At 45.8% G+C, this 13,690-nt stretch overlaps 1 protein-coding gene across 1 annotated transcript in view; it reads right to left on the reverse strand.

Annotated features, from left to right (window-relative positions):
• DNAH8 (dynein axonemal heavy chain 8) overlaps positions 1–13,690 on the reverse strand; it is a 1,853,457-nt gene that overhangs the window by 433,191 nt on the left and 1,406,576 nt on the right. Inside the window, exons 60-61 of the mRNA XM_063918852.1 lie at positions 5,992–6,184; positions 4,157–4,279 (exon numbers count right to left, since the gene is read on the reverse strand). Of these exons, the coding sequence (XP_063774922.1) occupies positions 4,157–4,279; positions 5,992–6,184 (316 nt within the window). The remainder of the gene's footprint in view (positions 1–4,156; positions 4,280–5,991; positions 6,185–13,690) is intronic.

A 13,690-nucleotide genomic window follows, 5' to 3' on the forward strand; every position in this document is an offset into this window, starting at 1 on the left:
TCCTTGCGGCTAGATGTTGTATAGCAGCGCAGTGGTGGTCCTCGGGACTGCCCAAGATAGATGAGACAATAGCTAAAGTATGGCACATTTATTCAATGGAACATGTTCCTGAAGAACTCTTCTGTTTCATTTATTAAGGATTGGAGCCCATGGTCCTCATTTTTTAACACCCCTCTCGTCTTTACTTAAAGTGGTGGCATACTATCTAGAGTATATTAAACCAGTTTAATTTGTCCAAATCTCCTGGGCTTATCGGTTGGACATTTGGATGACCAGTCGGATTGTTCCCTCCCATTCCTTTCCCTTCCCTACTCTTTATCTTCTTCTATCTCTGTTTTTTCTTTCCTGTCTCCTCTCTCGACCTGTCATTATCACTCTGAGTTTTAGTTTCTCTAGTGACTCCTTCTCTTTAACTGTTTTTTATAATATTAAAATAAAATGTGAGAACGATATAAAGAAGTATTACCAACGATCCTTTTATTAGTTTTGATATATTTTCAGATTTGTGCCCAAATGGCCTACTAGGATATTCTAATTAGGCTTTGATGTAAGCTGTTTGTTCACATCTTTAATGGCCTCTGCGTAGGCCATCTGTGTTTTTCATTTATATATATATGTCTTCTCACTAATAAAATGTATATAAAAAAAAAAAGACATATAGGATGCATAAGTGATTATAAAGTCACAGGGATTTACAAGGGAGACCTTGCCCTGCAGTCCCGGAGACCAGCCGCAGCTATGCTTAGAAGATGGCGCCCAGTGTCTCAGTCAGGAAGTGAGGGAAATCAGTCAGCTCCAGGGCGGAAAATCTGTGAGGAGATGACGCCCTGGGCCGGGGGAGGAGCTACAGGTTAAGCGCTGCCTCTCCTATGCTGGACTCCCACCCCAGGTACTGTGGGGCAGATTTATTAAGTCTAGTGAAGAGATAAACTGGAAGGTGATAAAGCACCAGCCAATCAGCTCCTAACTGTCATTTTTCAAACCTAGCCTGTAACTTGGAAGTTAGGAGCTGATTGGCTGGTGCTTTATCACCTTCCTGTTTATCACTTCACCAGGCTTAATAGATCTACCTCTGTGAGTCTTATTAAATGGGGTGTTAGTACACCCGACCTGTGCTCCGACGCCCCGGCGGGTCCCGCCTGGGGGACCCTCTTACCTCCTCCCGGTAGCAGTAATGCAAAGCAGGAGAGCAGTCTCCGCTGCAAGTACCCAGGAACTGAGCTGCGGGAGTATGCAACGCCGCTTGGGAGGTGATGGAGCTGCAGCGCTGAAGTGTCACCCTGACATACAGCACTGACAGCCCAGCCAGAAACAGGATATTTTCTTTAAAAAAGCTTGTGCAGCCCCCCTGTTAAGTGACCTGCTGCTGCAGGCACCAACTCAAAACTGAGCTCTCAGTGCCTGGTGGCAGGGTTATAGAGGAGGCCATACTGCATCCTGGGACAGCCTAACGCTTTAGCCAAGGCCTGGCCAACCTGTAACTCTCCAGCTGTTGTGAAACTACAAGTCCCAACATGCTCTGCCAGTTTTGCTATTAAGGAATGCTAAAACTGTGGCAGGTCATGCTGGAATGTGTAGTTTCACAAAGGTTGGAGAGCCCCAGGTTGGCCAGGCCTGATGTACACACTAAAGTAAATTTTTGTTGGGACACAATTAACTGACTGGCATAGTTTTGGAGCGTAGGTATTGATCCCAAGATGCCAGTGCCGTGAGTCAGCAATGCAAACCATTACACCATCCATGCTGCCCAAATATAGAAGTATATATAATATATAATAAGTATATACCGTATATACTCGAGTATAAGTCGACCTGAATATAAGCCGAGGTACCTAATTTTACCACAAAAACCTGGGAAATCTTAATGACTCGAGTATAAGCCTAGGGTGGGAAATGCAGTTCTAGCCGTACACAGCCCTCATAGTGCCAGATATGCCCTCATACTGCCAGATATGCCCCCACAGTGCCAGATATGCCCTAATGCTGCCAGATATGCCCCACAGTGCCAGATATGCCCTCATGCTTCCAGATATGCCCCACAGTGCCAGATGTGCCAGATATGCCCTCATGCTGCCAGATATGCCCCACAGTGCCAGATGTGCCCTCATGCTGCCAGATATGCCCCACAGTGCCAGATGTGCCCTCATGCTGCCAGATATGCCCCACAGTGCCAGATATGCACCCATGCTGCCAGATATACCCCACAGTGCCAGATGTGCCCTCATGCTGCCAGATATGCCCTCATGCTGCCAGATGTGCCCTCATTCTGCCAGATGTGCCCCACAGTGCCAGATATGCCCCCATGCTGCCAGATATGCCCCACAGTGCCAGATGTGCCAGATATGCCCTCATGCTGCCAGATATGCCCCACAGTACCAGTTACCGTACTTACCCTCCGTCGCTCCCGCGCTGTCTTCTGAAGGAGGGACACGGAGGGCACAGCGCGCGGCTCTTCTGTGTCCCTCCTGCGTCTCCGGCGGCAGCGGTGTGTGTGTTAAAGGAAGTGCCGGTTTGTGCACTTCCTTTAACACACACATACGCCGCTGCCGTCGGAGACGCAGGAGGGACACAGGAGAGCCGCGCGCTGTGCCCTCCGTGTCCCTCCTAAATACTGACTCGAGTATAAGCCGAAGGGGCTTTTTCAGCAAAAAAAAAAAGTGCTGAAAAAGTTGGCTTATACTCGAGTATATACGGTACCTCATTATTTGAAAAACACCAGGTTTGGTGCGAAACTGGTCACAAGAATACCTAAGCATCATCAAGGATACGTGTGGATATCACCTATTTACTCTAATCACCTCGATTACTCCAGCGGGACATCACTCCAGGAGTGCGGCCGCCTCCGTAGTGAACCACCATATATTACCAAATAAGAGCATCAGGCCACTGAGCTTCACAGCCGGGAGACATAATTCAGCACAGTGAGAGCACGCCACTCTCCTTGAGCCTCAGACCGCTCCAGCGAATAAGAGGAACAGCACATGTGAGCAGGGACACTGCTGCATTGGATGAGGTATGGGTAAGATCCCTGCACAGTACACACGCAGTTTATTCAAAGCGTACTTGTAATTAAGCCCTCAATGGACAGTATTACTAAGCAGAGCTTATTAACACAGACTGTACTGTATGTAAATAAAACATATTGGTCTCCACACTGGTTGGATTTCTTAAAGGAGGCATACCATTAACCATTACATCAGTACAAGGGATCTCTTAAAGGGACATTGCCCTTTTCTACTTCTCCATTTTTTTATTTTTTTCTCTAATTTTTTCATTTTTATCTACATTTTTTTGTTACATTTTTCTGTTTTATTTTTCTGGCATTCGCATTGTTATAACAGACACTTTGTGATTAATTATTAATACAGCTGTATTGTCTGCATTTTAGATATATGTTTTATGTATTGAATTATAGCAATTTATGAATAAAACTTTTTTACTAACTATAAGAGTGGTGTATGTTGATTCAGCCATATCGCATACTTGGGTCATAAGTAGCGCAGAAATCTCACTTTTTTCTTCAGTATATATTATAGTATATAATGTTTAGTGATATCTGAAAGGGTTATGGTTGTTAGGTCAACACAATTTAGGTCGATACTCATTAGGTCGAAAACTGAAGGTTGACAATGCCATTAGGTCAACATGCATTAGGTTGACATGTGCTAGGTCGACAAGTCAAAAGGTTGACACAAGTTTTTCACATTTTTTTATTTTTTGGATTTTTTCATACTTAACGATCCACGTGGACTACGCGGTAATCTGTGCTGAGCGAAGCGATCCATGTGAGGGGACACGGTACACTAATTTGGGTTCCCCGTCACTTTACGGAGAAAACGACACCAAAAACAGTAAAAAAAAAAAAAAAACTCGTGTCGACCTTTTGACCTGTCGACCTAGTACACGTCAACATAACACCCATGTCGACACAATGAGTATCGACATAATGGCAATGTCGACCTAATGAGTGTCGACCTAAGTTGGGTTAACCCAACGACCCATACCCATCTGGAAGACCTCTGTCACCAGTATCTCTAACTAGGCCTACAAAAAAAGGTAAGCATAATCCTAAATTGATGTTGATGTTGATATTGATGTTACATGTAGCATAATACTGCAGATTGCTACATAACAAATAAATGAAAATTATATTCACCTTAATAAGATGCGTCATTGCATCTTCAAAAAAAAACAAATTGAGAGAAAATCCCTCTATTGTATCATTTAATTGTTTCTGAAACTGCTGCAGCTTTTCAGACAGAAAGTCCAAACTTGGAATCTGAAACAAAACAGAAGAGTACTGAGTATAAGTGTAATGCAGGGCAAAAAATCTGAGACTCTCCAAACAGTTCTGTTTAAAAGTTGGAGGGGAGCCGGGTGCCACAGCAGAGCTAGGTGTAGCTGACCAACATATAGGACTGTGCCATATTAGGATATCATATGAAGAGCGTTTCAAGATCAGTGTAAATATGTCATACAGCATTGGAGTTACATGCACGGTTCCTTACATGGTTTTCAACATAAAAAGGGGTCAATTTGGATTAAACAAGAAAATAAGATCCACATTTTCATACTCATTGTTACAGTGAGCATCACTGATAAAATAAAGTTTAGTATTATTACACCTAATGTGGGGTGTAATCATACTTGTCTACTCTCCCTGAAGCTGCGGGGAGGCTACCGTGTTTTGGGGTAGTCCCTTTGCACCCCCGGAAGAGTAGGCAGGTCTCCTGCATCCTGCCCGCACCCTAGTGATGTGGGCATGATGAAAAGATAGACTTCAGTATTCGCAAGTCCGTGAGGTGGGGAAGGGATTAAAATTACGCAAATTGCCTCATTTTAGCCCCGCCCCCTTTCGCGAACCCATGAATCGCGGCGTTTTCCCAATGTGGGGCGGGGCTTAGTTATGTCACAGCCCGCCCCCCGAAGTCTCCTGCAGCATCTTCTCTCCGGGCTTCTATGCGCAAGTATGGGTATAATGCTACTAACCAATCAAATAGGGTTTCTCATGCTCTGACCTATTAGAGCAAAGCCACTCTGTACTGTTGGAACTTGTAACACGCCTTCCAGCCTGGCCTTCATGACTGGGCTCTGCAAAGACCACATATGCATTGGCCATCTACCTTATTTTTACCTAAGGACTGAAAGCATCAAGGAGGAAATAGAAATCCACCATGGATTTGTCTAAATAATACATTGGTGAAAGTAGGGTTGGAGGAGTCAGTGTCTGAACAGTATTCTGTATGTGGCACTAGAGGGCCCTAGCTGTCAGGCATGCTGGCAATATTAGTGCTGCAGTTGGCACTGCTTTTAGGAATGTGTTACATTATTATAGGAGGACAACAAACTGCAGGATTTCCTTTTTCAGTGTGACCACCACAGCCTCTTATAGTCTGGTACTGGTTGTTGCTTTTATAGACGGAGCATAAGTGTGTGAGAAAACTTTGTCCTCTGCTCTTACCAGCTTCTAATAAAGCTGCTATTAGTCCACAGTTCTACCAAATAATCCTACATGCAGATCTGTTAACAGTATATTTATTTTTCAAATGAGACAGATAGACAATTTATTCTCCTCAAGGCCACACTGCAAGTTAAAAGTAAATCAGACTGTTTTGCATCCAAATAGTAAACCAACATCTGCTCCTGGACCTCCTTATAAAACACATTATTCCCGGTCAATTGAAAACATCGACTGCATACGAGCTGGGTAGGATTTGCCATTACATACCCCTTGCCCATGAGAAATCACTGGAAAGGTATCAGTGATTGTACTCTTGCCATCTGTATCCTGCAGGGATGTATTTCATGGGAAAGATGAGACAATACAGTTTGATGATCTATTGTGGGCTAGGACAGATTTTTATGATAAAATTCTATGTAGGAACAGAATGGTGATTAAGAAGAAATAAAAGGCACTGATACTGTGTAAATATGTCTAAACCCTGTCAACTAGCCAAAATGTCACATGATTTGCATTAGGAATCACTTTACCATCTCATATATTTTTGGTGCTCCGAACGCAAAGCCCCCAGGCCCCTTTCCAGTGGGTTCAGGAGCGCCTCTCAAGAAGTCCACAAAATAGGCATTGCTTGGTATTTCTGAGACGAGTACTGGATTCACATTTTCCTCTAGAACTTGGACGAGAGATTTATCAAACCAAACTCTGTCTTCTTGGCTCACAAACCTGAAAGATATTATAAAGTTTTATCTGCTTACAGAATATGTTGCTATAACAAACAACAGGGACAGATTAGGGGCCACATGGGCCTGGGGCTGAAGTGTTCAAGATCCTATTGTGAGAAGCAGAGGAGATGTGTCTACTGATGTGTGGGTGTGGCTAATGATGTGTGGGTGTGGAAAGTGATGTGTGGGTGTAATCAGTGATGTGTGGGCATGTACATCTCTACACTTTCAGTTCCAATATCTCCCTATCAACGTAAAAGTAGAAAAATTGCACCATTTTGTGAGAAAAAACGAGTTTTATGGTAAGAACTTACCTTTACCTCTTTCTGCGAGGTACACTGGGCTCCACAAGGAAAGACATAGGGGTGTAGAGTAGGATCTTGATCCGAGGCACCAACAGGCTCAAAAGCATTGACTGTTCCCAGAATGCATAGCGCCACCTCCTCTATAACCCCGCCTCACTGCACAGGAGCTGAGTTTTTAGTTAACCAGCCCAATGCAGTAGCAGGAAAAGAGACGACAACGGTTAGTAGCCACATACACCACACTCTCACGACAGAAGTGTCAGCGGCTAATGCCATACCAACCCAAAGAAGCTAAGTGCGTCAGTGTGGGCGCCTTGTGGAGCCCAGTGTACCTCGCAGAAAGAGTTTTAACAAAGGTAAGTTCTTACCATAAAACTCGTTTTCTGCTGCGGGGTACACTGGGCTCCACAAGGAAAGACATAGGGGATGTCCTAAAGCAGTTCCTTATGGGAGGGGACGCACTGTAGCGGGCACAAGAACCCGGCGTCCAAAGGAAGCATCCCCGGAAGCGGCTGTATCGAAGGCATAGAAGCTTATGAACGTGTTCACTGAAGACCACGTAGCCGCCTTGCACAATTGTTCAAGGGTCGCACCACGGCGGGCTGCCCAAGAAGGTCCAACAGACCGAGTAGAATGGGCCGTAATGTGAGCAGGAGCTGATAGACCAGCCTTCACATAAGCATGTGCAATCACCATTCTAATCCATCTGGCCAAAGTTTGCTTGTGAGCAGGCCAGCCCCGTTTGTGAAATCCAAACAGCACAAAGAGAGAATCAGATTTCCTAATAGAAGCAGTTCTCTTCACATAGATACGGAGAGCCCGTACCACATCCAAAGACCGCTCTTTGGGAGACAGATCAGGAGAAACAAGTGCCGGAACCACAATCTCCTGGTTAAGGTGGAACGAAGAAACCATTAAAAATATTAGTGATGTGCACCGGAAATTTTTTGGGTTTTGTGTTTTGGTTTTGGATTCGGCTCCGCGGCCGTGTTTTGGATTCAGACGCGTTTTGGCAAAACCTCGCTGAAATTTTTTTGTCGGATTCGGGTGTGTTTTGGATTCGGGTGTTTTTTTACAAAAAAAACCTCAAAAACAGCTTAAATCATAGAATTTGGGGGTCATTTTGATCCCATAGTATTATTAACCTCAATAACCATAATTTCCACTCATTTCCAGTCTATTCTGAACACCTCACAATATTGGCCCTCATTCCGAGTTGTTCGCTCGGTAAATTTCATTGCATCGCAGCGATTTTCCGCTTAGTGCGCATGCGCAATGTCCGCACTGCGACTGCGCCAAGTAAATTTGCTATGAAGTTAGGATTTTTACTCACGGCTTTTTCTTCGCTCAGGCGATCGTAGTGTGATTGACAGGAAATGGGTGTTACTGAGCGGAAACAGGCCGTTTTATGGGCGAGTGGGGAAAAACGCTACCGTTTCCGGAAAAAACGCAGGAGTGGCTGGAGAAACGGGGGAGTGTCTGGGCGAACGCTGGGTGTGTTTGTGACGTCAAACCAGGAACGACAAGCACTGAACTGATCGCAGATGCCGAGTAAGTCTGAAGCTACTCTGAAACTGCTAAGAAGTTTGTAATCGCAAAATTGCGAATACGTCGTTCGCAATTTTAGGATGCTAAGATTCACTCCCAGTAGGCGGCGGCTTAGCGTGAGCAACTCTGCTAAAATCGCCTTGCGAGCTAACAACTCGGAATGACCTCCATTATTTTTAGTCCTAAAATTTGCACCGAGGTCGCTGGATGACTAAGCTAAGCGACCCAAGTGGCCGACACAAACACCTGGCCCATCTAGGAGTGGCACTGCAGTGTCAGACAGGATGGCAGATTTAAAAAATAGTCCCCAAACAGCACATGATGCAAAGAAAAAAAGAGGTGCACCAAGGTCGCTGGATGGCAAAGCTAAGCGACCCAAGTGGCCGACACAAACACCTGGCCCATCTAGGAGTGGCACTGCAGTGTCAGACAGGATGGCACTTCAAAAAATAGTCCCCAAACAGCACATGATGCAAAGATAAATTAAAGAAAAAAGAGGTGCAAGATGGAATTGTCCTTGGGCCCTCCCACCCACCCTTATGTTGTATAAACAGGACATGCACACTTTAACAAACCCATCATTTCAGCGACAGGGTCTGCCACACGACTGTGACTGAAATGACTGGTTGGTTTGGGCCCCCACCAAAAAAGAAGCAATCAATCTCTCCTTGCACAAACTGGCTCTACAAAGGCAAGATGTCCACCTCCTCCTCATCGTCCGATTCCTCACCCCTTTCACTGTGTACATCCCCCTCCTCACAGAGTATTAATTCGTCCCCACTGGAATCCACCGTCTCAGGTCCCTGTGTACTTTCTGGAGGCAATTGCTGGTGAATGTCTCCACGGAGGAATTGATTCTAATTCATTTTGATGAACATCATCTTCTCCACATTTTCTGGAAGTAACCTCGTACGCCGATTGCTGACAAGGTGAGCGGCTGCACTAAACACTCTTTCGGAGTACACACTGGAGGGGGGGCAACTTAGGTAAAATAAAGCCAGTTTGTGCAAGGGCCTCTAAATTGCCTCTTTTTCCTGCCAGTATACGTACGGAGTGTCTGACGTGCCTACTTGGATGCGGTCACTCATATAATCCTCCACCATTCTTTCAATGGTGACAGAATCATATGCAGAGACAGTAGACAACATGTCAGTAATCGTTGGCAGGTCCTTCAGTCCGGACCAGATGTCAGCACTCGCTCCAGACTGCCCTGCATCACCGCCAGCGGGTGGGCTCAGAATTCTTAGCCTTTTCCTCGCAGCCCCAGTTGCGGGAGAATGTGAAGGAGGAGCTATTGACGGGTCACGTTACGCTTGACTTGACAAGTGTCTCACCAGCAGGTCTTTGCACCTATGCAGACTTGTGTCTGCCGGAAAGAGAGATACAACGTAGGCTTTAAACCTAGGATCGAGCACGGTGGCCAAAATGTAGTGCTCTGATTTCAACAGATTGACCACCCGTGAATCCTGGTTAAGCGAATTAAGGGCTCCATCCACAAGTCCCACATGCCTAGCGGAATCGCTCCGTTTTAGCTCCTCCTTCAATCTCTCCAGCTTCTTCTGCAAAAGCCTGATGAGGGGAATGACCTGACTCAGGCTGGCAGTGTGGCAAGTTCAAAGGGTTGCAGAACCTTGCACAACGTTGAAATCATTCTCCACTGCACTTGAGTCAGGTGCATTCCCCCTCCTTTGCCTATATCGTAGGCAGCTGTATAGGCTTGAATGGCCTTTTGCTGCTCCTCCATCCTCTGAAGCATATAGAGGGTTGAATTCCACCTCGTTACCACCTCTTGCTTCAGATGATGGCGGGGCAGGTTCAGGAGTGTTTGCTGATGCTCCAGTCTTCGGCACGCGGTGGCTGAATGCCGAAAGTAGCCCGCAATTCTTCGGACCACCGACAGCATCTCTTGCACGCCCCTGTCGTTTTTTAAATAATTCTGCACCACCAAATTCAATGTATGTGCAAAACATGGGACGTGCTGGAATTTGCCCACATGTAATGCACGCACAATATTGGTGGCGTTGTCCGATGTCACAAATCCCCAAGAGAGTCCAATTGGGGTAAGCCATTCTGCGATGATGTTCCTCAATTTCCGTAAGAGGTTGTCAGCTGTGTGCCTCTTATGGAAAGCGGTGATACAAAGCGTAGCCTGCCTAGGAACGAGTTGGCGTTTGCGAGATCCTGCTACTGGTGCCGCCGCTGCTGTTCTTGCTGCGGGAGGCAATACATCTACCCAGTGGGCTGTCACAGTCATATAGTCCTGAGTCTGCCCTGCTCCACTTGTCCACATGTCCGTGGTTAAGTGGACATTGGGTACAACTGCATTTTTTAGGACACTGGTGACTCTTTTTCTGAGGTCTGTGTACAGTCTCGGTATCGCCTGCCTAGAGAAGTGGAGCCTAGATGGTATTTGGTACCGGGGACACACTAACTCAATAAATTGTCTAATTCCCTGTGAATTAACGGTGGATACCGGACACACGTTTAACACCACCCAGGCTGCCAAGGCCTGAGTTATCTGCTTTGCAGCAGGATGACTGCTGTGACATTTCATCTTCCTCGCAAAGGACTGTTGGACAGTCAATTGCTTACTGGAAGTAGTACAAGTGGTCTTCCGACTTCCCCTCTGGGATGACGATCGACTCCCAGCAGCAATAAAAGCAGCGCCAGCAGCAGTAGGCGTTACACTCAAGTATGCATCGGAGGAATCTCAGGCAGGAGAGGACTCGTCAGACTTGCCAGTGACATGGCCTGCAGGACTATTGGCTTTCCTGTCTAAGGAGGAAATTGACACTGAGGGAGTTGGTGGTGTGGTTTGCAGGAGCTTGATTACAAGAGGAAGGGATTTAGTTGTCAGAGGGCTGCTTCCGCTGTCACCCAAAGTTTTTGAACTTGTCAATGACTTCTGATGAATGCGCTCCAGGTGACGTATAAGGGAGGATGTTCCTAGGTGGTTAACGTCCTTACCCCTACTTATTACAGCTTGACAAAGGCAACACACGTCTTGACACCTGTTGTCCGCATTTCTGTTAAAATAATTCCACACCAAAGAGGTGAGGTTTTTTTGTAATTTGACCAGGCATGTCAATGGCCATATTCGTCCCACGGACAACAGGTGTCTCCCCGGGTGCCTCACTTAAACAAACCACCTCACCATCAGAATCCTCCTTGTCAATTTCCTCCTTAGCGCCAGCAACACCCATATCCTCATCCTGGTGTACTTCAACAGTGACATCTTCAATTTGACTATCTAGAACTGGACTGCGGGTGCTCCTTCTAGCACTTGCAGGGGGCGTGCAAATGGTGGAAGGCGCCACCTCTTCCCGTCCAGTGTTGGGAAGGTCAGGCATCGCAACTGACACAATTGGACTCTCCTTGGGGATTTGTGATTTAGAAGAACGCACAGTTCTTTGCTGTGCTTTTGCCAGCTTAAGTCTTTTCATTTTTTTAGCGGGAGGATGAGTGCTTCCATCCTCATGTGAAGCTGAACCACTAGCCATGAACATAGGAAAGGGCCTCAGCCGTTCCTTGCCACTCCGTGTCGTAAATGGCACATTGGCAAGTTTACGCTCTCATCAGACGCTTTTAATTTGGATTTTTGGGTCATTTTACAGAACTTTTGTTTTTTGAATTTTACATGCTCTCTACTATGACTTTGGGCATCGGCCTTGGCAGACGACGTTGATGGCATTGCATCGTCTCGGCCATGACTAGTGGCAGCAGCTTCAGCACGAGGTGGAAGTGGATCTTGATCTTTCCCTATTTTAACCTCCACATTTTTGTTCTCCATTTTTTAATGTGTGGAATTATATGCCAGTAATATATATCAATAGCAATGGCCTACTGTACCGTACTGCTATATATATACTGGTGGTCAGCAAAATTCTGCACTGTCCTCCTACTATATACTGCACACAACTAAAATGCAGCACAGGTATGGATGGATAGTATACTTGACGACACAGAGGTAGAGCAGTGGACTACTGTACCGTACTGCTATATATATACTGGTGGTCACAGCAAAATTCTGCACTGTCCTCCTACTATATACTGCGCACAACTAAAATGCAGCACAGGTATGGATGGATAGTATACTTCACGACACAGAGGTAGAGCAGTGGACTACTGTACCATACTGCTATATATATATACTGGTGGTCAGCAAAATTCTGCACTGTCCTCCTACTATATACTGCGCACAACTAAAATGCAGCACTGGTATGGATGGATAGTATACTTGACGACACAGAGGTAGAGCACTGGACTACTGTACCGTACTGCTATATATATACTGGTGGCCAGATAAATTCTGCACTGTCCTCCTACTATATACTGCGCACAACTAAAATGCAGCACAGGTATGGATGGATAGTATACTTGATGACACAGAGGTAGAGCAGTGGACTACTGTACCGTACTGCTATATATATACTGGTGGTCACAGCAAAATTCTGCACTGTCCTCCTACTATATACTGCGCACAACTAAAATGCAGCACAGGTATGGATGGATAGTATACTTCACGACACAGAGGTAGAGCAGTGGACTACTGTACCGTACTGCTATATATATACTGGTGGTCACAGCAAAATTCTGCACTGTCCTCCTACTATGTACTGCGCACAACTAAAATGCAGCACAGGTATGGATGGATAGTATACCTGATGACACAGAGGTAGAGCAGTGGACTACTGTACCATACTGTATATATATATACTGGTGGTCAGCAAAATTCTGCACTGTCCTCCTACTATATACTGCACACAACTAAAATGCAGCACTGGTATGGATGGATAGTATACTTGACGACACAGAGGTAGAGCACTGGACTACTGTACCGTACTGCTATATATATACTGGTGGTCACAGCAAAATTCTGCACTGTCCTCCTACTATGTACTGCGCACAACTAAAATGCAGCACAGGTATGGATGGATAGTATACTTGACGACACAGAGGTAGAGCAGTTGACTACTGTACCGTACTGCTACACATATACTGGTGGTCAGCAAAATTCTGCACTGTCCTCCTACTATATACTACGCACAACTAAAATGCAGCACAGGTATGGATGGATAGTATACTTGACGACACAGAGGTAAAGCAGTGGACTACTGTACCGTACTGCTATATATATAATGGTGGTCACAGCAAAATTCTGCACTGTCCTCCTACTATATACTACAATGCAGCACAGATATGGAGCGTTTTTTTGGCAGAGAACGTAGATATTTTCGGCACACTGAGCACAGATATTTGCAAGCACACTGAGCACAGGTATTTGCAGCACACTGAGCACAGATATTTGCAGCACACTGAACACAGAAACTGAGAGAACGCAGCCACGTCCTCTCGCTATCATCTCCAAAGCACAAGTGAAAATGGCGGCGACGCGCGACTCCTTATATAGAATACGAGTCTCGCGAGAATCTGACAGCGGGATGATGACGTTCGGGCGCGCTTGGGTTAACTGAGCAAGGCGGGAAGATCCGAGTCTGCCTCGGAACCGTGTAAAATAGGTGAAGTTCGGGGGGGGGGGGGTTCGGATCCCGAGGAACCGAACCCACTCATCACTAGTAAATATCCGGGACGAGTCCTAAGAACCGCCTGGTCACAGTGAAATATCAGATATGGGAAACTACAAGACAAGGCAC

The sequence above is a fragment of the Pseudophryne corroboree genome, chromosome 4 (assembly GCF_028390025.1).
Source record: "Pseudophryne corroboree isolate aPseCor3 chromosome 4, aPseCor3.hap2, whole genome shotgun sequence".
Classification (NCBI taxonomy): Eukaryota; Metazoa; Chordata; class Amphibia; order Anura; family Myobatrachidae; genus Pseudophryne; species Pseudophryne corroboree.